The sequence below is a fragment of the Nymphaea colorata genome, chromosome 10 (genome assembly GCF_008831285.2).
Source record: "Nymphaea colorata isolate Beijing-Zhang1983 chromosome 10, ASM883128v2, whole genome shotgun sequence".
Lineage (NCBI taxonomy): Eukaryota > Viridiplantae > Streptophyta > Magnoliopsida > Nymphaeales > Nymphaeaceae > Nymphaea > Nymphaea colorata.
In genome coordinates, this window is record NC_045147.1 from 21,776,834 (window position 1) to 21,803,118 (window position 26,285).

The 26,285-nt window shown below is 39.3% G+C and overlaps 1 protein-coding gene across 2 annotated transcripts; it reads right to left on the minus strand.

Moving 5' to 3' along the window:
- Positions 1-3,747: 3,747 nt before the first annotated feature.
- LOC116262390 (putative E3 ubiquitin-protein ligase LIN-1) lies at positions 3,748-17,438 on the minus strand. Of its 2 annotated transcripts, XM_031641719.2 has the most exons (16): positions 16,323-17,391; positions 15,401-15,467; positions 13,546-13,652; positions 12,189-13,424; positions 11,051-11,192; positions 10,471-10,716; positions 9,693-9,987; positions 9,499-9,626; positions 9,062-9,181; positions 6,600-6,731; positions 6,377-6,499; positions 6,082-6,192; positions 4,797-4,943; positions 4,572-4,700; positions 4,347-4,463; positions 3,748-4,254 (listed from the first exon to the last, which is right to left on the minus strand). In XM_031641719.2, the coding sequence occupies exons 1-16, from the start codon at positions 17,069-17,071 to the stop codon at positions 4,237-4,239; spliced, it is 3,867 nt and encodes a 1,288-aa protein (XP_031497579.1). In that variant the 5' UTR covers positions 17,072-17,391; the 3' UTR covers positions 3,748-4,236. The 2 variants fall into 2 exon arrangements, 1 of the variants encoding a protein (XP_031497579.1); XR_004174460.2 differs by lacking the exons at positions 3,748-4,254; positions 4,347-4,463; positions 4,572-4,700; positions 4,797-4,943; positions 6,082-6,192 and having other exon boundaries at positions 9,062-9,186; positions 16,323-17,438.
- Positions 17,439-26,285: the final 8,847 nt, after the last annotated feature.

Here is a 26,285-nt window from a genome sequence, read left to right on the forward strand (position 1 = left end):
GTTGCTGAGCTCGGCCGCCCATAGCCGGGACATTTACGGCCTCAACCGTCGGAGCGGTCGGCTGCCTGCAACTGGCCTTAGCCGAGAGCCGACTGGCCCCGGACAACGGGCGGTCGGTATTCCGAGCGAAGGGCCTTCAGAGATTGCTGGGTAGCCGAGAGAGTCTTGGCCACGCTCGGCAGCGTGGCCAGATTCATTCCGAGCGCAGCCTCGCCCGGAAGAAGCGTAGCCGAAAGGTGGCCGGCTCATGCCGACACCATTCCAAGCGCAGTTTTCTTCCGCGCTCCGACCGCTGCCGAGGGTGACTCGGCTGAGCTCTAAGCTGTATCAGAGATCATTCGGCAGATCAAAGACTTCAGCCTCAGTATTCTTCGCAGCCCGCAAGTCTACACAGCCAGCTTTCAGGCGAAGTTCTTTCTCTTGTAGCGTAGCAGGTCAGTGCTGGGATGGGAGGATTGCAGCGTATGGGGACCAGACCCGGGTCGAAGACCCAGAATCGACCCGGGTCATGTTTGGGGAGAAGGCGGGAACGCCCGCTCCAAATCCTCGAGCTCTGATTTCATTTTCTGGCGGGAGTATCTAAACTCTTCGCAAGTGCAATTTTCTTTAAGCTTTGAAATCGGAATAGTGTTTTCGCAAGGAGCGATCCATGTTGTATTTCTCTGCTTTATTCAAGAATTTCGGTTGCTCATTCGTGAGGTTTCCGATTGATCGACGGCGATTCTCTACACCGTCAACGATCCTTAGGAGTATTTCTTCAGTGGTGAGTTGACGTCTCCGATTTACCAAAAGCCTCGAGCTCTTCAACGGTGGTTTTGCTGAAGAACCGATCGTGATCAGCTGTAGTCGGCGAGGAATTTCCGACGGCCTGATTACGGCAGACGACTGACGCATCTCGGGCTTTCGTCTGACCGATCTGAGAAGCATCTCCTGGCTTCAATTGATTTTGATCTGAAACCGGTAGGATATTTACTAAGATTTTAATCCTTTTCCAGCAAATCCTATCGTCTTTGGATTAATCTCTGTTTCCACCGATCGACCAGCGGAAAACTCCTGTTGAGCGTCTTAAATCCGATCAGTCACTCGGATCAACGATCTGAGATTCTGATTCGTCTTTCCACTGCTCAGTATTGGGACTTACCTTCGGTCGATCAGATTGCTCGCTTGAGCAGGAAGATCGTCTAAGAATTTCACCATCCATCCGTGCTTTCATTTCGATCTGCCGCCAGTTTCCGGCGACTGATCAAGATTAACCTCAGGCGGCATTTGCCTCAGGCGGAATTTGTTCTGATTTTCTGTCGATTATTATGCCGGAATTTCCTGCGCTGTTGATTCCTCGTTGCTGGACGGCATGATTTGAGGATTCGGATTGTGTCAATTCCTGTTGACAGCCGATTCCTGCTCTGAGTTAAATTCTCTGAACGGATGCTCGTATTCCTGTCTTGATATCCGGTTCAGAGTCAAGTGGATTATTTGTGGTCGATCGCTCGATTATTCCTCCAATTTTAACTAGTTCTGCTAGGTGGAGTTAGACAATGTCAGAAAAGAGCCACCTGGTCGTTGTTTGTATCTTGTCCATTAGTGAGTCTGGATGATGTGGGTTCAGTTAGCTTTTCACGATTCAGCTGGTTCACACCATGTTCTACGCATAACACATATTTTCTTCACTACTTTTTAAGTAGAGAGTGTAGAGAAACTCTCAATGTTAGGCAGCGGGAGAGAGTTTGATGAGTTGATCTTTTCGCCCATCACCTCATAAGCCACAAGCCAAATAGGAGGGCTCGAATATTGCCTCTTAGTGCGATACGTCGATGTGTAAAGAGTTTGTTTTTTTTTTTAAAGCGAGCCACAAGATCATGGGCTCCTTTTTTTCGGTTTTTTTAGTGTTATCGAAATCGGTATTTGAATAAAATAAAAAACTAAATAAATTATTCAGTGAATCGGTAAATTGAATGTGAATCAGAGTCGGGTTAATTAAAAATATGTTTTAAATTTTCAAATTTAAATAAGTATTTAAAAAAAGAAAAGTCTAATGAATAGCATGAAAGAACCAACACTTTAAGAAAAGAAAAAAATAAAAAAGTCGTAAACATAACAGAGGAATTAGAAGAAGAAGCAACAACAATATTCTCTTTAACTTTGGTATTTACGTCCAAAAAGTTTATTGTATAGTATATCTTGAAAAGGTGCAAGCCGTAATTACTGAGAGAAAGGCGGTGTCCTTTATACGTAATTACCGTGAACGACGGTTGCAAAAAATCGGGCGATTCAAGTTGAATCGCCCGATTTTTACCCAATTTCTGTTACTCGTCAGAAAATCGCTTAGTAAGGGCAGTTTTAGTATTCATTTTTCGAAACGACTTTCTACATTTTCTTTCTTACTTCTTAGGAGCGGATCTCGTTTTCGCCTTCTAAGAGTACTTTTGTCCGAAAAAGCTTCGCAATTTTAGTACCTTTCATCAATTTCTTGTAAGTAGAGGGACGAATTTCGAAAAATTGAATTTTAAATAATTGCACATAACTCCGAGATTGCCGTTCCGCCTCGACCGCTCCGCTCCCCTGTTCCCGCGAAGTTCATAAATGCCAAGGAAGGAAAATTTCCCGCCATCAGTTCAAACCGACGACGGAGAAGCAGAAGGGGTGATCTCCACGATGCTCTTCAATTCTTGATCAAAATCGCAAACTTCCGAGGAGCCCTAGCCTGCTTTCTCAAGAAAAGTTTCTGAAGATCGGGGAAGAAGACGGAGAGAGGTTATATTTTCTGGCTCCGATGGTTTATTCATCCCTTTCGAGCGGATATTTTTTCCGTTTTCTCGCAAGCGTGATGGAGACTATCGATTCCATAGATCATGAACGAGGGAGAAGGAAATTCTTAGGGGTCCGACGGCTTTCTGCAAATCTGGGAAGCGTTTCCCGATCTAAATCGTGAATTCGAAGGAAACGAAACTATCGCCAAACCCTAGCTCGGTTTCTCGGTTACCGTATCACAATGTCCGAATATGAAAGGGACGGCGTGTACCGTCTTTGTTCTTTTTTCTCTTCCATGATTTCATTTTTATCTAGTTTTTGTTTGCAATGGTTTGCCGAATCATCCTTACCTTGGACCTCCTTTTCCTTAGCCTTCACAGTTCACACACGTTGTTCGTACTTTAATCGAATGTAACCTATACCTGGGGGGAGTTTTGGGTACTGTAAATATTGAATTGTAGGGTTTCTTAAAACTCTAGTTATTGGAAAATTACTCAAAAGGCTGTTTATCTCCTCAGTAATTTCGATAAGTTCGAACTTAACAAAACTGGTTTCAAAATTAAATGGTCCTCTTGGTCCTTCACTCATGTATTTATTCCTCGACAGTTCATTGCACAAACTCCTTTATTTTATTATTTTCTGAGGTTGATATACGAGTCCCATATATCCTGCTCTAGACGTGAAGTTCCACAGGGCTTTATTTCTGGCGACACGGGAATTATTTTCTTACAAATAGTATTTCACTTCTTCATGTATATGAATGTCTCGAAAAGCATTTGGTTGACATTCTTTTTGAACTACCACTTTAGAACGCTTTAAGTAAACTCACAAATCATCACGGCATGCAAATAATGAGAATTTGCAGAATTTCATCCCTTGGATACACTAGGTGACCGCTAGGTTTTTATTCAGTTGTTCTGGGAACACGTTCTTGAGATTGCTCCAACCTTGCCACTTCTGTTTCTTTCGAGAGACTGATCCGTCTTTATCCAGGAGAAATAAAATTCCAAGGCAGAAATATATCAGTTATCAACAACTTTGAAAATTCTCACAGAATTGCATGGCAAATACAATTTTTTCTTTCATGGTCAGATTTAACTGATGATGGCTACAATCACTCTTTATCCGGATAACTTTGACTTTATTTACATAATTACAGAAAACTTCCCTTTGTTGCTATGTCTTATTCTTGAACACGCACTGATCATCTCTAGAAAGGCACGGAAAACTCCGGAAATATGGCACCTGAATACCTGAAAGAGAACTATAATGTAGTTCCCGTGTAGAAGGGCTAGATAATCAATTGGCACCTTGATTGGACTCATTAGCCGTAGGATTTGTATTATGGACATACGAGGGACATGCTCTTTCTCGCCAAGCCTATATAAGGAGATGTTTGTTTTTGTGTCCAGCAATTCCTGTTTCATTTCATCACATCGATGGTCACTTGTCATTATGATGTTTGAATGGTTGCATCTCGTTTTTCCGCTAGGATGGAATCCATGCCTGCAAAGCACGTAGATGGTGGTGGTTGGAGAAACTGGGATGAACTAAACTTCTCGCAAATTTATCAAATGGACAAGCTAGCTAGCACAGACCTTAATCATCCCCATCTGAGTTCCACAGATAACAATATCATTGGCAACCATGAGGCTTGTTATCTTGCTTCCGGCTGAAAAAGCCCCCACTTTCTGCTGCTTCTCTCTCAGCCAGACCTGGTTAAAAGATTTGCTTAATCTAAACGCTTATATCCACATAACCGGGAAACAGTGATAGCCACAAAATTATTTGACCAGAAAAAAGAAAAAGGAGAAATGAAAAACCTGAACAATGCTTGGTGAAGACTTGCAACTCAGGTACATAAAGTCCTCTACCACCGTCATTGTCCGGATCACTGTTCTCTTGCCTGCTGTTGCCATAGTGACAAGGGACCCATTCTGCCGTCTTCTTACCTGTATTGTTTATTGTTGTTATTATTATTAGTCATCATCGTTAGCATTGTTAATATTTTAAAGAAATATTCCTGACTGAACATTTCAAGTTCATACCTTGATGTTTGAACCTTTGACAGAAGCACCTGCAGTATAGAGAAGGTCTCTGTAGACAAGAAGAGAATTGATGGGTCTGTTTTTCATCCACCAGCCCTTTGCAGGACTTTCAATTTCACGTCTCTGATCAGTAACCAAATCTATCTCCTGGGAATGATTTGGATCCTTACATGTTAATGCTTGAGGGCTACAGAGTCACAGACATATATAGACACAAAAATACACATTCTGCAGCCACTTGTATATGTCAAATAAGTTCATCACAAGCACGTGCCTGTCATGAATTAAGGGGCATAACTGTTTAAAGCATTAATTGCTACCATCCTTGGAATTCTGGTAATGTTGTAAAGAGAAGTACTAGAACATATGGTCCTACAAATTGTGCCATTGACTTTATAATGATTAGTTCATAGCAGCAACAATTAATGCATGAAATCACTCTCAGTTTTGGGTTTTTAGTTGTTCATAACCATGAAAGATTGTGAAAGTGCTTAATGCGCTTATAGTTCTTGTAGGACAATGATAATGATAAGGAGATCACAAGTCTTGAGGAATCAATAGCAGCAACTAGTATGGATACATTTATAGTTCAGGTTTTTTGCAGAATTGTTTCTCAGCTGATTGATGGGTGCAAACTGCAAAGTACACCATTCAGTCTACTGTTTTCATAGACAATTTTGCTTTTCCTGTTTCTTTTTAGGGTGGTTGGCTGGGATTTGCTCATCTAATTAGCAATCTTGAAGAAATTGTGAAAATTTTGAGTGTTTTCTGTTGTTGACTGCCTTTGAAGGGAACAATGATACCAGCATATCCGACGTCCCTCATATAGATGTACATGGTTAAGACTGCAATGTTCTTATTCCTGAAGCAGAATATAGCCCTGCACGAAATACTTCTTTTGTTGAAGACCTGCAACAAGAAGACATTGAAATGCCAAAAATGCACCCGTAAGCATCTCTCTCCCTGTCTCTTTCTCTCTCTCTCTTCTCCTTTACCACAGATGGTCCTTACTGCTAAGCAAGATGCTCAAATTGATGTTAATGTCTAACATACTAATTTGACTTCAATTTTACGGTCTAAAGTATGTACGTTTTAGGCTTCTAGTTCAATTTGTCATTCCACATGCATGGATATTCTTGACATTTCAATTACCATCAAGGAAAGGAACATAGGGTTGAGACCAAGCGAGTCAGTTGAAAGCATAGTATATGCATGTCTGCTTTTTGCATGCTTGACGAGGTCAACTGTCCACCAGAATACTAAGAAAGAAATAACAAGAAGATACCTGAACACTTGAGTCTCTGCAACCTAGATAAATCTTGTTTTTTTCTACAAAAAGTGTCCTCAAGTTTTTGTTTTTGCAGACAACCTTGATAATCCCTGATGCATCACAAACCTGAAAAAACATCTTCCAGTCAAAATTCGGAGCAATGAATGGTTAAACGTATTGATGATTATGTGTGAGTAGTGTTTCATTGCATATTCTGTGTGATGCTTATGAGCCTTACGCTTTCGTAGAGTTGGCATTTGCAAAGATCCGGAGAAACTTTGCATTTCATACAAAGGATATTCTACCTTACCTTGAGACCTCGACTCCTCGTAATTGCATAAAAGAGGCGGTCATGTGCCTCTACTCTCTGAATTGGTTCCTTCATCTCAACTACAGCCAAGCACTCCAACTTATGCTTTACCATCTGCCAAATCTGTAAAATAACAGACAAATTTTACTTGTTTCTTAAATAAGGAAAGATGATCTTAACGTTCTGAGTAAACCCAGTACATGCTAAAAATCACATTGATTACCCTGATGGTTTTGTCCATTGAGCCACTTAAGAGGCTGTCTCCTGGCTCAAAGAGTCCGAAGCATGTCACTGTTTTTCTGTGCTCCTTGACCTCATGTACAAGCTTGACTGATCTTCCCTTGATATCCCACACCTTAGGATGTACACCATGGTATCGGTTACAAACATGATAAAGACAACTTATATGGTCTACCTATATCACATATGTGCGGCAGCTACTGCGGCATCTATCCCCACTTCCTTTCAGGGAAAAAAATAGACACCAAAAGAACACGGCTGCAACTCAGGGAGTATGTGCAAACACATACAAAGTAACGAGATGCTACACAAAGTGTACCTTCAAGTACCATAGTCACAACAAATAGGTGATGTTTGAAAACATTGCATATTTATTGCCAAAACAACACAAGTCATTTTTAAATGAAAAATCTCACGGTATTTTCAAAATATTGGCAAAAAAATATATATTTAAATATTATTGAAATATTTCGACCCTTTTTATAGTTTCTTAATGTACGTTATCATATCTTTCCATATTTTGTTTGTCTTAAAATTTTAAAAACTTTTTTAAATCTTTATCTTGCAAAAAAGTTAATATAAAATTCTTAATTTCGTAATTTTTCTATTGTCTTATATGCTATTTGGCTTTTTGATTCCCGAGATTTTCTTTAAAAAGCCAACTTCACCGAAAAAATATCCAAGAAAAATATTGCAGGCAATAACCCGAGCGTTGCATTTATGCTTATGCCCTCGACCCATTAGAAACTATTGATTTAGGTTATGTGTAGGCTATTGCGATGAACAAACAGCTTGAGCTGAATTTGTGCTCAACTCATTTAATAAATGAGTCAAGCTCGAGCCAAAAGTCTAACTTCAGCACTTACTTGAGCCGACTTCGAGTTTCATAAACTCACCATATACAAGCTCAGTTAAGCTGGTTTGTATATAGCATTAAGTTTATTTTTTATGTTTTATTCTTTTAAATTTATCCTTTCTTCTTCTTCTTCTTCTCTTTCTCTCTCTCTGAGAAGATCCTTATAAAGGGTCCTTGGGTATCGGGCCTGGCTCTCTTATGGAGACTTTCGTCATCTAGTTGGTGGAGGTAAACCAGGTGGTTGCCCATTAAGTATAACTAACTAGGTTGTGGAAGAAGAGGGTTGAAAGTGGTTTGTTTAGGTAGAGGAACCAAACCAGTTGTTACCAGTTTGATAAATGATAAAATAGAGATGCATGAGGGGTAGCTCAGTGTGGAGCTCAAGGCGTGCTTGGTCTATTATCTTGAAGTTCGTTGGCTCTGATCTACAAGCCTAGGCAAGTCGAGTTGAAGCCTGACTACTACAGTTCGTCAGATTTAAGTTCGAGTTTTGACTTGAGCTCCAGCCGGGTTCAAGCTGACTAGTATAATAATACCTGTACATTTTCTTCAAGCTCAACGAACCTGTTAAAATACGGTTGATTGTCAACCATCATGCGTTAAAAAATGTAAAAATATGCTAGTGATATTTTAGAGTTTTAGTATATTGTGATCCATTGATTGTTCAACTTTGCAAAAAGCATACACACATTTCATGTAGAATGCTGATCGTATCTAGAAGGTGATTGTTAACAAAAAGAAAAAAATAGTTTCCTGTTGTTGGACTACATGCTCAGAAATCCATATATACAGGACATCATTAGTCACAAAATGGGACTGGATTTTTAGGTCCCTTTCTCTCCCTAATTTTCTATCAATTCTCGAGTGTAGAAGTTGGTTGAAAATAGAAAAATGAAAAGTAATAAGAGGGAGAGAGAAAAAAGAAAGGGTTGGAACAACCAGTCCCAAAATGGGACATGCTATATATATATATTCAACCAGTCCCACTTTGGGACTGGTTTTTCAGGTCCCCAACCTCCCTTAGGATCCACCAAATCTACGTGGCAGAGAAAAGAGAGGGTGGTTTTGGAGGGGTGGAGACCTCAAAAACCAGACCCAAAACGGGACTGGTTTTGCTTATTCCCCATATATGCATATGGAAAAAAGATACATGGGGGCAGAGAGAGATTGAATGGAGGTGTGGGTCTTCAACATGTCCTTAGTTCCTTTTTGAAAATTTTGATCACAAAGAAGGGCAGAACTAACTCAGTCAATGTTGGCAAAGCCTGATTCTGCAACAGAAGTGGCCTGTTGTAAACCCAGCCACTCTGACCACGTTGGTTTCTAGTCAAATCGAAGCTCTTTTCACATCTAAAGGATGAAAATGTCCAGTCCAGTTCAGAGCAACCAATGCTACTGGTTTTTACTTTCTCCACCCTCACCCAAGTTGCACCGATTCAGGTGTGGCACCATTTTAACAAGTTAAGCTACATAGAGTTCTAGCAATTGTTACATTTGATGTTACATTCAGTATATTGCTGCTGCTGCTTAACTTCAAATTAGAAAAAATTGTGAACCTTATGACATATCAATCAATCTGAATTTGTTACCTTAATTGTCCCATCTGAATGGCCGCTGTGAAGCTGTCCCTTGTAATATGTAAGCGCATGTACTGCTCCACTGTTTTTTTGTCCAAACTCCAGAAATTGCGTGTGGCCATATGAAATACTCTGCTCTTAACATCAGGGTCAGTAGGTCGATTGAAGCTAGTATTCAGCATTTATTTGTTGATTTAAACTATTAAAAAAATTGAGTTGAATCTAAGAACCATTTACACTCTTGAAAATATGTACGACATTTCTAATTTATAGTGAAAAGAGGGCGCATATTGCAAGTGAAAAAGCTATTATAAGATTAAATTTGGTAAAGGGTAATATGCTGCAAGAGCCTGATTCTTTTATCAGTGAGCGAAACCAAAGTTACTGAAGTTTCTTTGTACAATCAGACTTTCAAAGCTAATTGAGAATGAAACTAGAATGTAGTTCACCTTTTCTAAATTCAATGGAATTGAATAATCTATTGCTTTCGCCAATTCCTCAGCCACCCAGGTCACATTTGATAGCCTTCTTAGTGATTCCCTCAGTTGTTCAGATATATTTACAAGTTTTTGCATTCCTGCAGTACTTGCGTATCAGAGGCCTGTTAGAGATTACTGTCAGAGATATAGTTCTAGCAAAATACCTTGGCTAGATGCATAGTTAAAGAGGAAGAGACATGCAAGGAGCCTTTCCTCTAGCTCAGATCCAGGATGTAGAAAGCGTGCTATTCCAGCTAATATGGTGTCACATGCTGAATCTTGTAGAGAATTTCCCAATGATGCAAATTCATATCCCATTCGTGCAACAGCTATGAGACAATCTCTTGAAACTCTTAAGGACTTGCTCTGAAGCCCCTTTCCTAGTGCATGAAATAATGGATTCCCCATAAGAATAATGCTTCTTGAGATCTTTCGGCACCAACTTTCAGAATCTAGTTCCTGAAAAAATTGTTGCCCTTGTCAGGATCAATTTATTAATGTATGGAGAGAGAGAGAGAGAGAGAGAGAGAGAGAGAGAGAGAGAGAGAGAGAGAGAGAGTAAGACCAGCTAGTCCTACCAGTGACAATCTGGACCCTAGGATGGCTTCAGACGAAGCTCCAGATCTCCATTTCCTTTTATAAAAGGAGCGGAAAAGGAAGGTGGGTAGTTAACATTTATGATTACTACCTCCTTTTCAAAAAGGTAGAGATCTAGATCCTTGGATGCCATAACAACTTCCAGATTCTTACTCGTATGACTAGCTAATATGCTGAACTGGTCCTATCCAATTCACATATATCTGAGAGCCATGTGCCTTTTTGTACCTAACTGTGTCTATATGTGTGCATATCTATTTGAATTCCTCGCAGAAAAAATGCATAAAAATATGTAAAGATATCTATGTTAATTCTACTGGATCATAACTGGTCAAATAGTCTCACCTGTAAGCTTTGGTCTGATATATCTAGACTTTTTATCATGCTCCTATGTGTAGAAGAGCTTAAGCCTGCTTTCTTGATTAGCCATGCAATTGTAGATGGTTCTCCTGTAATAGTATAACTGCCTCCTAAATTCGCTAGAATAGAAGCTGCCATTGTCTGTGCCTTGGTGCTTTGGTCAGATGAAACCGATTTAAGCAGGACCTCCATGGCTTCTTCTCTGAATACACTCTTACCAGCTGCATCTTCCTGAATTAATATTTTGTTATTAACGATGCAGATACATGCTACGAAAAAAGAGTAATGAGAACCTGGAGTTTCTTTCTGTGCCCTTAACAAATTGTATGATGTATGTCCATGGACTTCAAACAATTTTTTATTTTTATTTTTATGGTGAACATCAATAAGATTATATTTCATTCATTGTACAGCAAATTCTTTTCTGAAAGATAGCATCAGCCATGCATATAGCTCATTCAAACATGAGGTCAGATTAGTGGGTGTCCGTTTTTTCCCTACATCAGTAATCTGTGTACAATGCTTCTTCTACTGAAACCTTTTAACTATGAGCTAGAATGTTTACCATAATATCTAGCTCAAGCAACAAACTTGCTGCAAAAAGTTTGTGCTCAAGTTGTAGTTGCTGTATGCAGGCAACCAATGTGTGCATGATGTTGGAATGACCTTCTTGTCGTATTTGACGTAATAGACCTACAGCTGATGACCTGATGCACAGGCAAACATCACGTCAGATCTTTAACCATTGCAAAAGAAAATCAGGAACTTAAAAAAAAAGAATTCAACAATTTGTTCTTAATTATTTGTCTAAGTAAGATAATTATCTTATCTCCTAATCTTGTTATTAGTACTTGATGAAGATGCTCAGCCAAATGATTAGTTACATTTGCTCATTCTTCTATTCTCTAGTAAGTAATATTTTAGCATTCAATGCGGTCATAGACTCATAGCTATGGTGGTAAAAAAGAGGATACAACTAAACTAGAGAATGTGGTGGAAAAGAAAGTCTTAAGATAAAGTATGAGCAAGAATCTGGGAAGCACAAATTACGTGTTTTTGATGATGGAAAAATTGTGATTCTTTCTTTAGGATAATGCAATTATTCATATACATATACATTTTGGATCAGAAAACCATTAATGACACAAAAAACCTGTGACCGATATAGAGTAATCTCGTATAATGACTACAAGAATGATCAGGCTGTCTCCTAAGTCATACATGTGATTAGCTGTAACAGAGGAGGGACTTCAATTTAGTCTCCCTTTAGCTTTGTATGCATCAAGATGGATGAAAGTTGAACTAGTCTTTGTCAAATTACATAGTTACTCAACTTAATTCTAACATGTGTAACATATTATTGTGCTTGTTCACATAGTCCTAGGATATCCATGGCTTGTGTATAAAATTCTGCAAAACTCGTGTACATTATTATCTCTTTGCTTGTTCTCTACTTGGCCTTTCCTAGGATATCCATGGCCTTGTTGGATGGATTGAACATTTCCTTTTCTCTTTTGGTGTTTTCGAGATCTTTTTTGGGGTATATTTTTTTCTGTCTCCTTTCCATTCTATGTATCTTAAGCTACAACAACAGAAACCCAAATCATGTTATTTAGTTTAATAGTAAAAGAATACCTTTAACAATAATTTACCTATGGAAAGGCCAGTTGTACTCTAAGATAATATGTGTTTGATGTGCATACCTTGGTAAACGGAGAATTTCATATAAGAACTCAAGTATAACGCATCTTGCATGTTCTTCTTTACTCTGAAGTAGTCGGATAAATGGAGCCATGGGTGTTACTTGTGCCAAAAAGTTTCTACAGCCTCCATCTGACCTCATGCACCTCACCAATATGGATGCCAAAGAGATCCTTTCCTCAAGATTCGTAGAACTGATGAGGTTCACAAGTCCAGGGAGAATTCTTAATGATAATATTGCTGTTATATGCATGTTGTTAGTTGCATCATCAAATGCTGTTACCAATCTTTCTATCATCATTAATGCTGCCACAGCAGGAACTAGAGGAATAGATATTGGTCCATTTTTATAAAGATCAGCATTGCATATAACCTCCACTAGTGTTGGCAAAATCTCTAGTGATTTTACCTCTTCTGTAGTTGGATGTAATAAATAAATTAGGATAGCTGCCTCATATATCTTCTTGTTTAAAGCATTAGCTAGTGCATGCATGTCCATGTTTTTCTTCTTGATGTAATTGAGTGTGGAGCCTTCTTTCAATATCAAAGATGACAGAATAGATATGCATGCCCTTATAACTTCTTCAACTTTGGATGTCAAGATAAGATGTATCAGTTGGCTAAGCACCACTTCCTGTAGCATTATACATCTTTCTAGAATTTCATTTTCTAATTTTCCCCAAATAGTTGAAACTTCTAAAATAGCATTTTCACTATTCCCCAGCTCCTTTGAGAAGCATAATGCTGATACTGCAGTTTCAAATCTTTCTTGTATTTCTGTGCAGATGTCACTGTTGGATTTCAAGTTTACAAGGCCATGTATCTTTTCCCCTTCTGCAAAATCTATGTTTTTCCATGGAGACCTCATATTATGATTGAAAGGATAGAATTTGTCCTTCTCAGGTTCCATGCACGTGCAGCGGCCTGAATAATTGATATTCTCGTTCATTCTTCTGCTAGCTAAAGTTTTCTCCCTTCTGCTGCCTGGTGGAAAGATAATATTGCTTGTTGGAAAAATGTTGGTTACGTTATCAGACAAGTCAAACAAATATTGTAGATCAGTGGTGCTGAGTTCTGAGTCAGAGAAGTTGAAGTCACTGATAGGGCTATCTGGTCTGCCAGACATGGAGAACGCTTTATTCATTCCATTGGTTTCTTGCAGTAGGCATCTTCTAGATCCCAGCGGACATTTGTTTGTGCACTTCAACACTGGAATCAAATGTTGTCTGAACAGCTTTCTGTGTGTTATCGGTACCAAAGTCAGTGAAAGCCTATAAGTTCCTTGATTCTTCTTCAGCAATCTAAATGAACCACACCAGTGGAATGAAAAGACATTTTCAATTTGAATATGGATTTTACCTCTCAAAGACACTCATATTCAGATAGTGGTCAGAGCCCTTTGATACATGAACACTAGAATTATTGACTGGGAATGCTACTGGACTGTCATTCATGTTCGCCATTGCCTGACTTAAAGTAACTTCGTTAGTACCCAGTTTCCAGCATCATATGTGCTACTACTTTTAAATACAAGTGATTGAAAAAATGATCACGTGCAGTACAACTGCCAAGCACATTCACTGTAAATTATCTATTATCAGTAAATTGTCACACTCTTGACCATCTATGAGGAGTTATAAGAAGTTTTAGGGTTGCATGCAACTCATTTGCAAAAAGCAACTATGAAATTCTGGTGGGACATGCAAAAACAGGATGTATTTTGGTTGCATAGCATATTTGTTTCTCATGACATCAACAAAACATTACTTTGGTGTTGGTTGGTTTGATCAGGTTCATGTCTTGATAGTCATGCAGTTACTGCTTAGAGATTCCTTTAACTGAATTCAGATCTTAACAAGTTTGACAGGAGTGAAAGCACGTGCTGGTCATTTGATTTGAGAACTAGAACGATAGCATGCCAATACATAAATATGTACATACATATGTATAACATGACTGATTGACAGATAAGCATGTACACTCAACTACAAAGCACACACTTTGGTGAGTGTGTGTGAGTTTCTGTGCGTTCTTGTGCTAGTTTATCAAATTTTACTTCAACTTCTTCATTTTCCGATCAACCACTTACCAGGCACGATTCCAGTAAGGAGTATTAGATTTTTTTCCTGTTCAACTTTTAATGTCTGTACGTAGTATTTTTATTGTGGTTCATCTCCCTAGTTCTTTAAACAAGGCCCTGTTATTGGCTGATACTAAAAACAAGAGAGAAATAAAGAGGGAAGCATGAGGCTGGATGATTCTCATTTGGACGATGATAGTGTTTTAGATGTTTACTTGTTTACTCTTTCGCTAAAGGTGCAAGTATTTTCCTGCTTAGTGAAATCGTTAGTAAACTGATTTTTGTTTCATCCATTTTAGTAAGTGTTTGTTGAGACAAGTTGCATTCTATCAATTCCATTGCATTGAACACCAACGGAGAGGGTTTCTTATTCACTCTGGTCTCTTTTTTCCTTTTACACCGAAGTAAATGAATAATTTAGGACCCGTGTTCTGGGCATGCCATTTCTATAACATTTGGAGGGTGGGAATGCTTCTGAATCAGGTGCTACTCCAATCTCATACTGGGGTCACAAAATTTGGTGGGAAGTTTGTCCCCGGTTAAGGTCTGCATTGAATTTGGTTTTCGAAAAAAAAAAAAAGTAAAATTGGTTCGACTTGAAGAGGGTAACACACATGACTAGTCGGTCGCCTTATATTTTGTTTCAAGCGCTGTCACAAATATTGGCGATCTTTTCCCAAATAAATGACAAAAAGGGGGAAAATAGAAGAAAAACAAAAAGGGAAAAATTGTGGTACTTTGTAAAATATTTGAAAATGAGACTATTTGCACTTTTTCTTCAGAATAAATGTTTTTTAATGTAATTTAATTTTCTGGATGAATTTTTTAAAGAAAATTAGTAGAAAACTCATTTTTTCATATTCTTTCTACAACATTTTTCTATTTTTCATTTTTTGAATTTCTGAAAAAGCATTGCCCTTTAGTACATTGGGAGAATCTCGCCAATAAAAAACCAAGAAAGATATTTGTGAATGACGTCCAGCAACACCCTTATGGGTCAGATCTAGGTCTAACATGATCCTTGGGAAGTCATTTCATGCAAATTTACTATCATTTGAGAGTTTCTAGATGCTGCTGCTGAAATTTTTCTCTCTGTTTCAGAAGAACTGATATGGCATATGAATAGATCTTTACCTCTTGGAAGGCTTCTTTTTCAGCTTGTTGACAAAAACCCAGATGTTCCATGCCTGTCTCCTGGTACCTGTACACACAATTAGCATATAAAGATAGCTTATGGACTTGATATATAATACGCGCATGTGCACAAAAGAAGCAGCAGTGAAGCTGGCAAACTGGATATTACTAAAGAACGCAACGGAAACATTCGGCAAACAATATGAATAAATGCAATTTGTCTGGTAAGATCTCCCAGCAGTACTTTTTCCCTCATCAGACGTGCAAGGATTCCTTGTTGGTAATTTGCCTAAAATTTCTCACAGAATTCGGGGATATATGTTTCGTCATATGTGCTGTTCTGTGAATTTCTGCAGTTGTATTGTCTGCTTGTTTTCGACAGAAAGGATGTTCTCAATGCTGAGAATGGATTTGGGCTGGCAAAAATGTAACCAGAACACTCAATTTTGTACTACATCAATGGTTCTCGGCATTATGACCCTGATCCTGATAAGAGGTGGCAAGTTGGCAGCTATTTTTTGTTTCGAGAAGTGTGTACAATTCATATAGTTAACAAGAAAAGCAAAACGAAGTCTAGCTGGATTTTCCATTTAAGCTTCATCTTGAACTATGCGTGCACGACGCAGGCACGCTAGTGCACACACGCAGGCGCGCACACACACACACGCACACATATTCTTGATGCTCCTCCTTTTTGCTAGAAGCTACAAGAAAGAATCTTTTAGCAAATTCTTGCAAATTGAGAAGATCAGAACAAGAACCTAGCTTTTCAGAAAGGCATAACAGGATACCAAAAAACAGTGCAGGTAAAGTCCTGGGACATTAATATGGGACATGCTGCTGGGTAACTAAATGAAAGTCTTTAAATCTTCCAATCATGACTCGGACATGTCAACATTTGCATAAAGAATAATTGGCGTACCGGTATTCATGCACTTCTTCGCTGCAGGTAAATAGCTGCCAGGAGGCGCCCTCTCCATAGAAGACAACTTGGTAATACATCAACCAATCTTTGTACCTGCGAGCCTGCTGTCTTGCTGTTTCATCAATTGCATTCTCACAATACTCATCAAGCGACTCGAGATTTGGACTCCCTTGCAGATCGCACATGTTCTCTCCCACAGGACTTTGGTATACAAAAATCTGTTTCCAAAGAGAGGGTGCAAATTCTTTGCGGATGTCACGTGGTGAGACCAACATTGCTTGAAGAAAGTGGGACGTCATCTGAAGTTCCTCACTCCTGAGCTTCCAAACCAGGGAGAGATAGAAATAAGCACATGCTACAATGTACTGATTCGAAGCAGCCCCTGTTTTCCCATGTTCATCCAAGAGTGCTGGTATTTGCAGCATTTCCTCGGCTTTCTGCAAGCAGATAATTCTCGACTCACAGAACTTCGTGATCTTGAGTGCTGCTTCGATTTTTTCAATTCCCCAGTAGAGGTTGGAGATGACAGAATGGTCAGCGAACTCAAAAAACTCCTGCTTCTTCCGAATATTGAGCTTAGAAGCACATCTGAGCTTCAGAGATTTACGTTGCTCCGGGTGCATGAGGAGCTGGGACATGAAGTCATCAACTAAGATTATCAATGCCCTTAAGGAATTCAGGTCTAATCTTTGAAAGTTGGTGGTAGCCGAGAATGAGGAGGAAGCAGATGAGAGAAAGGAAGCCATGGGGGCTTGCAGAGTGAGTGTAGCAGTATGAAGTTTTTTGGTTAAAAGGTAGCATGTGAAAGAGATAGGAAAGCCAAACGGATTCGAAGAAGAAACACTAGCCCACGGGTTCGAAGAAGAAACACTAGCCCGTGAGTGATGCAGACAAAGGACAACCCAGATTTCGTGGCCAATTTTGGTGGCCCCTAAAGACCCCTCAGTCTGAAGGATGGAAGGACGTTGCTTTCTGACTCGAGAAACAACGGTAATTATTCTCTGCAGCACTGAGGTCAGTCTATTTAACCTGTCTTCTTAGTGAGGGACCTTAATTCCGAAAAGGATCCTCGCTTTTCTGGATTTCCTCATATTAGGTTACGCTATTCTAAAAACTGCCAACCCAATCTCTCTCTCTCTCTCATAATATATATGTATACGCTGGCACACATACACACACGCAGAGTTCGAAAGTAAAACTGATTTTTTCAGTTATTTTTTTCTCACTTTTTCTTCTTTTTTACATTCCATTTCACAACCATTTTTCTCCATCTTAAGATTGATGGACCATAAGAAGAAAAAAAATGGAACTGGTATCACAGAACACACACACACACAAATAAAGCTGTCATGAGTTGTTAGACTTGACATATCAACTAAACTGATGCTTAGTTTGAGTTTATGAGGAATCATGGGAGCAGGTTTTCGTTTGGCGGCTTCGACATAGCAGCACTTTATCAGGGTCTGAAAAAATGAAAACTCGTCTTTGAAATTAGGGCAAAACAAGGACTCTAAATATAAAATTGAGCTTTCCTTTATCCAATGTCCAAACCCCGAAATAGGAGGACCCGCCAACCCTGTGCGCGCATGCAGCCGGTGCTTGCAGGTAGGTCATGTTGCAACCCCGACGGTAGATTTCTTAAATCTACTGTCAACGGTGGATCCTTGCACAGTATTCTGCCATCGAAGAACAGGATCCGTGGACCATTACCAGTTTTCTCGCAACCAATGTCAACATCCTGAATGCAGGCGTCTTTTTTTCGTCAAAAACATAAAGATAATCAGTTTGTCTCTATCGTATTGAATCTGCAAAAGACACAACTTTATAAAATAAATAAAAAATGATGACGATCACGATAATTATGATCATTGTTATTATTAGTAACCAACAGGTTGAGAGCGCAAGCTCTCATTCTTGTGTTCATTTCTATAAAATACTGTGTTCATTTCTATAAAATACCAAGCATGCTTTCAGTGTTTTAGATGAACGTTTCTACTATGTTTCAATTTGTATCTTGGTGCCCCTTTTTTTTAATATATGGAATTGACATCATATGAACTCAAGATAGAAACGAGCTGTGTCCTATTTGTTGCGCTAACCTATGAACAAATATAGATAAAAGCCCCTATTAATTATGGTATGGAAATAGGGTGTCGAGACTCTATACTTATAAAGTCCAACCTCCTATCTAGGTGTTCCTGGAGCTTTAGTTGGCAGGTAGAATCGATTAATTTGAGAACACAGTTACATGTATCGTGGATTAAAAGAACTGGAAAAACAAGTATGATGTGGTTATTTAAAATAGTATTTCCGTAAACGGCCATCGGAAGTGCCGCCTTCAAATTTCATCCCCAACTTTATGATTCTAAGAGGCCATTGACAGTATCGCCTTCAAATTTTAATTTTAAAAATTATGCTCACCGTGTGGTGGTTTCCAAGTTCCAATTTTCCACATAAAACTGATGGGATCGGCGATCATTGGATCCGGATCTTAAATTGGGACCACGCTGCATTATTATTCAATTCAAGCTCTTGCATATCTAACGGGGCTGCTGCTGTTTATCTGAACTTAATAAAAGCTTGCAGACCTAATTGGATATTAATGGGTTGAACCCATTTGCTTTCTTCACGTCCACTGCAGTTTGCTGCTCTTCTGTCAGTGTAGTTCTATATCCCGATTAGATAAAGGGGTCGGATTTGTTGGTGTACTTGTTGCCAATTCTGAAATGATATATATTTAGGATTACGGTGCCAATAAGTGCCTTGCCCACGTTAGGATGTTCGTTCAACTCAATTCATTTTGGAGGCTATAAAACATTGGTATGCCAGGGAACCCCAACCTCCACCTTTGAGCGAGAGAAAATTATTACAGGAATCTGAGGCATTTATTTCTCTAGTTTATTGCATGTCCAAAGAAAGTTGCAACCGAAGAAAGGGAGAACGGGATGCGGTCACGAGCTTTCACGAGAGAAGTTTTGACGTTTGCTGGATTGCAATTTTCTATCCATTTTGTTCCAGAGTCGGAATGTTTCTTGTTCTCTCTGGGCCCTAATCAATAATTTTTGACTCATATTGTTTGTCTCATGTGTCATGTGACTCGATCAGCCGGCCATGGACATGAAGCAAAGCTTTTCTTGTTAATTTCACAGGCAGTATTCAAGGAACATTGCAGATTTAAGAAGGTATGGATTTTTCCAGATTTATTCATGATTTAGATGATTATGGTTTAGATAACTGTTTAAGCCTACCTCATCCGCGGTTTACTGTGATGCCATTTCAGAGCTGCCTTTTAGTTGGGGTAGATCTATCATTTAACCTTTCTCCTAACAGCTGCTGATGGGGTGTTAATCTCATGGATTTCATGTAAAAAGTTTACAGAAAGGCAAGCATTACTCCGAAACATCATGTAAGTTGAAGATTCTAACTCATAACGCAAGTATTATTTTGCAAAAATCCTAAAAAGGTCTTACACCTACCGTGCAGATAGAGACGGGCTAATGATCCACGCAGGATAGCTATGCTAGAATATGGACGCTATTTTTAAGCTCCCTATCTTTGGTCTGCTTACTCATTCTTGGCTGTTACTAGCTGGTAGGAGTGGTTTCGAATTTTGATAGCCATCTAATGTACCTCCAAGAAAACTGATCTCGTTCGGAGAATCGTCCAGATTATGAGCCTGTACTAGTTTTTTGGCCGTTTCCCTATCTATAGGCATCGACCATTGATGCTGTGACAAATTTTTAGGGCAATTTATATAGATGGACCTAACTGCGGTAAATTTTCTTTAGCTGCAATGCGGTACTACACATACCTACTTTCGAGAAATTGTGGAGGTGGCCAGTTATCTTGCTTTTGCTTGCTAAGCTTGTGTTCTTAACTGTGTCTGCAGGAACAACCCGAAAAAGCTTGAGGTACGTTCAGGCTGTCCTGTTCTGTGCAATTGTTTGAGTGGACGGGGGTTTGTCCTAAACATATATGTCATGTCGGTTTATTAATGCATTTGCTACTAAATTAGTTAGTTGTTAAAACATGGAAGCATGTGAAGTTATGTCCTGATAATCAGGCTTGTAGCCTTGCACCAGCATTTGACGGGTCAAACCTCTCATTTGGATGAGAACAAAACGCAAGCAGAGCCTGGACTAATGGGAAATCTTAGAAATTAAAAGTGAAAAATCCTTCCGTTTGTGGAATTGGTAACCACCACCTGAAGGAGATGGAACCCAACAGTAAAAGTATCAACCACTTCTTCTATTTCATAAAATGCCCAGAACAACTTCCCACAAAACAGCTACAACCTTTTATATGTTTCTGGGTGTGTTTAAGAAGTGGAAACCACCACAAGGTGGGATGCCTGGCTCTGATGATCTAACCTCTCGTACCTATGGCTGCCTTACTGATCATGCAAAATTTTCAAGGTCAAGGTCCTATGGACGTCAGGCAATTTCACAAGAGCTACGGGATTCTGCCATTACAATTTGACCAAGACTCCAGACCAAGTTCTCATTTCCTCTCAGGTTTGCTGCAAGATGATGAAGAGCATTGTCTCTTTTTTCAGAATCATGATTGAATTGGGTTATGCGGCTCGAAAAGTTGTTTGGGGGATCATGCAAGGTTTCGGCCAAAGCCACCCTGCAATTTGCAGTGTTCTATTGTATTTAGTGCTCCGAAATGGGTCCTGTTCTTGGCAGTTTTGTGAGTCTGATCCTGTTGCAATCAGCTTCTAAGCTGGGACCAGGGGTGCCACTAAATTAGGTATGCCCAATTATTTACGTTCACATTCCTTTTAATCAGTTAGGCGCATAAATTCGCATTCGATTTGTCTGGTTTCCTCATTGATAACAAGCAAAGGACAAGCTGGTAAGGGAGTTTCTTGCTTGTCGCTGGCATACTGCAGTTTCTCACAATATATATATTGGATCCTTTGTGTACTTGATATAAAATAATCTTGTGACTGCTAGAAAGTGGGGTTTTTTCTTTTGTAACTGTTGCCGAACAAAGTTTTTGTATCCCAGAAAATTTTATGTTTTGTTCACCCAACAGCTAGTGGTAATCGAGGGAAGTACAGGTTTCCCTCGGGCATCAACCGGAAGATCATCACTGAAACACGAGGGCTTCGTCTGCCAGCTTCCTATCTGAATAAACTTGGAAATTGTTCAAGTTTCCATTTCTGAACTTTTTTTCTTCTTCAAATTTTAAAAAGAGACATATTTTCTCAAATTGTTAAGAAGTACTCGAGCCTTTTACAGATTGCCAGCTAAGGACCTGATGCCACTCGTTTGTTCATTGTTTTGCACCATTTTATCTTCTATTCAGCCAGCTAAACTTTTCATTTTTTTTCTTACTCTTCTCATAAAGCAGAGCTGAACAGGGGCGGAGCCAGAATTTTCTTCAGGGGCGGGCGGAGCCAGGATTTTCTTCAGGGGCGGGCCGACAGTCCAACCTCTGGATATGGATAGGGTTAAATTGAATTCAAATCCAAAAATTACATGACATAATTAAAAAAATTTATTTTTTTCAATGTAACTTTTTTTTTTCATTGGTCAGTGAAGCCATGGCCTTGGCGAGCCCCCCCCTCCCTCCCTCCGCCCCTGGAGCTGGACATGCCTTATGAATAAGAGGAGAAGGGCACAATGGTGGAGACAAGTGTGGGCTAATGTGCAGGATTGTTTACACTGGCTTAGTCATTGTTATTGATTTATATATTAGGTGCCCCACAAGTTTAAAATGTATACCACTAATGTCCCTAATGCAAAAATTTCTGGCTCTGCCATGTGGGGTCATGGAATCCACCTAACGTAGCTAGCAGGGAAATCGTCCTCCTTGCAAGGTAGGAGATCTCAAACGAACTAATGCTGTCCGAAAATGTTCATGTTCAGGTTTGGATCTGGGATTTTTGAGAGCTCGGTCCTTCAAGTAATTTATAAGGTAAGAGGCAGGTCTACATCAGTAAATTGTTGATCTAAAATCATTGGAATTGGACGCGTAGCATGAGAAACAGTTTTCCTACTGCAGAGAAAACATGGAGCTGCAAGTAGACAGTACCAGCTCTGGTTTGCTCTGCTTAGTCCAGCCACTGACAGGAGCACCAGTCTGTGGGAATCTGAGGCGTTTTCTCCAATGGTAAAATTTCACTTCCCTCATCAATCATTTTCTCGCATTTATTGGTCGAGAATCAAAGAATAAAGAGAAGAAGAAGGAAAAAGTCGGCGTACATAAAACATCAAAGAATATTGACGTGGACAAATGCAATTGTAGAGAAAAAGAGGAAGGGAGAGGGAGGCAAGACAAATCGTGTAGGTTAAATTGCTGGCCTTCACGTGAACAGCCTGTTCAGAACTCATGGAAACACCAATCGAGCACCGATTTTCAACTCCTTTGACAGGTTATGAAGAAAGAGACAAGTGATTCTCGGGAGAAATTACATGGAACATTGGAAGGATATGAATACGAAATGGAGTCCCTTTCATATGAAAGCGTTCACCTTTCTTACTCATAGTAGACAAGTCCAGAAACCAGGCGTCCCGTGATCTCGAGACAATGAGAAAGCAAGTGCCGGTCAAAGCCGAACTAACATGGTTCATAGGAATCTCGTTCCGATCCATGTGAGACTTCATTTCTCATGAAAATGGGCAATATTTGGTTTCACCGGAAGTGTTTTTCATGACCAACTTCGTACGTGTCGCTTTTCTCTCTTGAGGGGAGAAAGGATCATTCCTTTCACAGTACAAAACACGACAAGACGATCACTTCATTTATATTAAAATTTTGCTTACATTCTCGCTATCGTTCATGGTTATGCACATGAAGCAAGGGTTTTCAAGCATTTTTACATTATAATTTTAGGAGAAGTACAAAGGATTTTACATTATAATTTTAGACGAAGTACAAACTCCCCAGATGCTGATGAACTTGGGATCGGTGCTATTAATGCGGGTGCGTAGATAATATTTTTTTTATTCCTCTAAGTATTCTCATTATCGATACGGCCCAATACAAACCTAATTCGCCTTTGACTTGAAAAGACTGATCCCTGTCTCGATGGTCCAAAGTTATTTCTTCATGCCGCAACCCAACTTTAGATGAGAGAATAGATCAGTAGGTGCTGTCAGAATATCGATCTTACACCAGATTTTTTTTTCTTTGACTATGATCCGACTTGACAAGAAAGTGCATTTGGTTTTTTGAATTCATGATTTGCTTGAATTTTCCACCCATTAGAGCCGCTGCAGCATTTAAGCCAATCCTTCCGAATATTTTTACAAGAATGGAGGAGGCTAATATTGTGCTGAGAGACCTAGCTTCTTGGTTCCTGACTCACTTCCCCTGACTGTGCAAGACTCTGCAGGAAAATCTTCAGTCCTGCAAGAACAACTTATTTTTCCCTTAAACCAAGTTTGTGGTGAGGTTTGAATTCGTGACCGGCTGCTTACCAGACAAAGACTTCCCTGGTTTTGCTAATCCGTTACATCAGCAAATCCTTCAATTTTTGCGGCAATTATGAGAGACATCTGATCATTGTAGCAAGTTGCAACTATGGGTACCGCTAACTATGTTGTTCTATCTTATCTTGTTCTATCTGAACGACATATTTTCTTATGATCCGTCAATACTCAATAGGAATGTCAATGGATTAGATTCGAATTGGATATGCTCTTAATCGTACTTGCTTTTTTGAATGTTCATATATGCAGATTCGAATTTGGATTCAAATACCAACAAAGAAATGTCATATCTGAATCCAAAATCCAATTTTATAATTCAAATACAATTCGAATCTGATTTTTACCTTCTTAAATCCGAATTTTGAGTCGAATCTGGTTGATTTTCAAAATATAAGAGTATTAGACATAATATATTTATTCTTATATGATTTTTTAATTGAATATTGAAAATTTTTTCATATTCTGTTTTTTTTTTTCAGAATGGTTTCGTTCAGATATCTAATCCAAAACAGATATATTTACATTCTTACTTTGATCAACAAATTTCTAATAATATGAATGTTGAGAAAATTAAACAATCCGGAAGTATGTAAACGTACGAGCAAGATTGCCTTCCGATAACGTAATCGGTACCAAGCAAACGACTGTAAGTCCCGGCGATTTGGTCTGACTCACCTGAGTATACATTACCTCAGGTTAAATTATCGACACCACATGCGGATCCGCGTAATTCACTAGTGACAAGAACATCGAACAGGATTCACAAAGATCAGATAACTTCAAGATTGAAATAACGACACGGGAATCTTGTATCAGATAGATTATATAGTTGGTTCTTGTCATGATTCCAAAGAATCGGCCCATAAGGATCAAATTCTGCATACTTGATCTGTTTATCAGTTAAATTATGCCTCCAGCCTAGGAAGTGAAGCATTCTCCCAAATTATTGCATTGGTGAGCAACAAAAGAACCCATTGTCCGAAGCCAAAAATCAATTAGACAATTTGTTGCGTTTGGTCAATTTATTTAACTTTATTTTGAATGATCTTGGCATGTTCCTAATGCTAAAAACAACTTCGGTCACAGGAAAAGAAATGCATTACTGAGGAGAGAGAGAGGGTGGTGGGGCTCGGAATCAGCCATATAATTGAAGCTCACTGTCTGTACTGCGATTGGCATCTTCTCCAAAAGAAGGTTGATGATCTTGCTGCCCGCTGCCTTTTCATTCAAACCTTTGTCACATTCCTTCACACATCATGCGGAACTTTCGGTGTAATAAGGACTCCGAATGCACAATATGTGCTTAAAATAATCTGAAAAGGATTTGAGCAATTTCTTATATACCTTATGGGGCTGCTAAGTACAAAGTTTATTATGCTTTCTGCTGTTTCTGCTATTTATTTATTATTCCATGTATACCATATATTTTGGATGAGTGTTTGTGCTATTCAATGATCCAGGTAGACATGTTCCCACATTTTATTACTGATACAAAATCTTTTACGACGGCAAAGCGAATGATTTTGCCTGGTTAAGCTAGGGTCCTGTTTAAGGCATGTCCTAGTTTGATTCTTATTATGTTCTTGTGTCTTAAGTGATGAGACACAGTATTCAAGCTGAATGGTATACCGTTGCCATCATTGATGCTGCAACAACTAGAACCTGGAGGTGGGGGTAATTTTTTTTTTTTTGGTAGTGGGGGAGGGGGCGGGGGTTTGGGAGAGGGCTTGGGTTCTCTTTTCTAGCAGTAGGGCTGCACAATGAGCCGAGCCAACTTGGGCTTGACTCTAATTCGCTCGAAAAAACTCGGCTCATGCTCGATTCATTCATAAACAAGCCGAGTTTGAACTTACAAAGATACTCAAAACGATTAACGAGTCGAGTTAGAGTTTCAAGAACTCGACTCATTTATACTCGACTCACAAACCAGTACTCTATATAATATTGCCAAAACCGGTTCACCGAATCACCGGTTTTAACTTTTAGGGTAAAAGCAATTTTTCACAAGTTACACGAGTTAAAAGCTTACATGAGTTAAACGAGTTACGCGAGTTAATGCTTACACGAGTTAAATGAGCTAATGCTTATAGAGTTAACGTTAAATGAGTTAACACCTAGCGAGTTAAACGAGTCGAGTTTGAACTCAATTTTGTGCAGTCGAATTGAGCTCCAGCTTGCTATGAGGAGCTTGACTCAAGTTGGAGTCGAGCTCGGGCTCAACTAGGCTCGTGTGCAGCCCTAGGACCAGCAGTGGGTAATAAAGCTCGTGCTCACCCGGACAAAGCGAATGATTTTTTTTACGAGGACAACAAGGATTCCAATCATTTATTACTCATGAATGTGTTTATAGGTGATGAACTGGTTGCTAACAGAAATAATTTTGAGCAGGAATTTTCTCTTGGTTAACCTTTTCATTTTAACGGCTTCACTTATTTGGGATCACGGGCTCTAGTCTGTCCAAAAGAAATCTTTCACTCCAATGAATTTGAATAGCCTAATCCTGACGCTTTAACAGCTT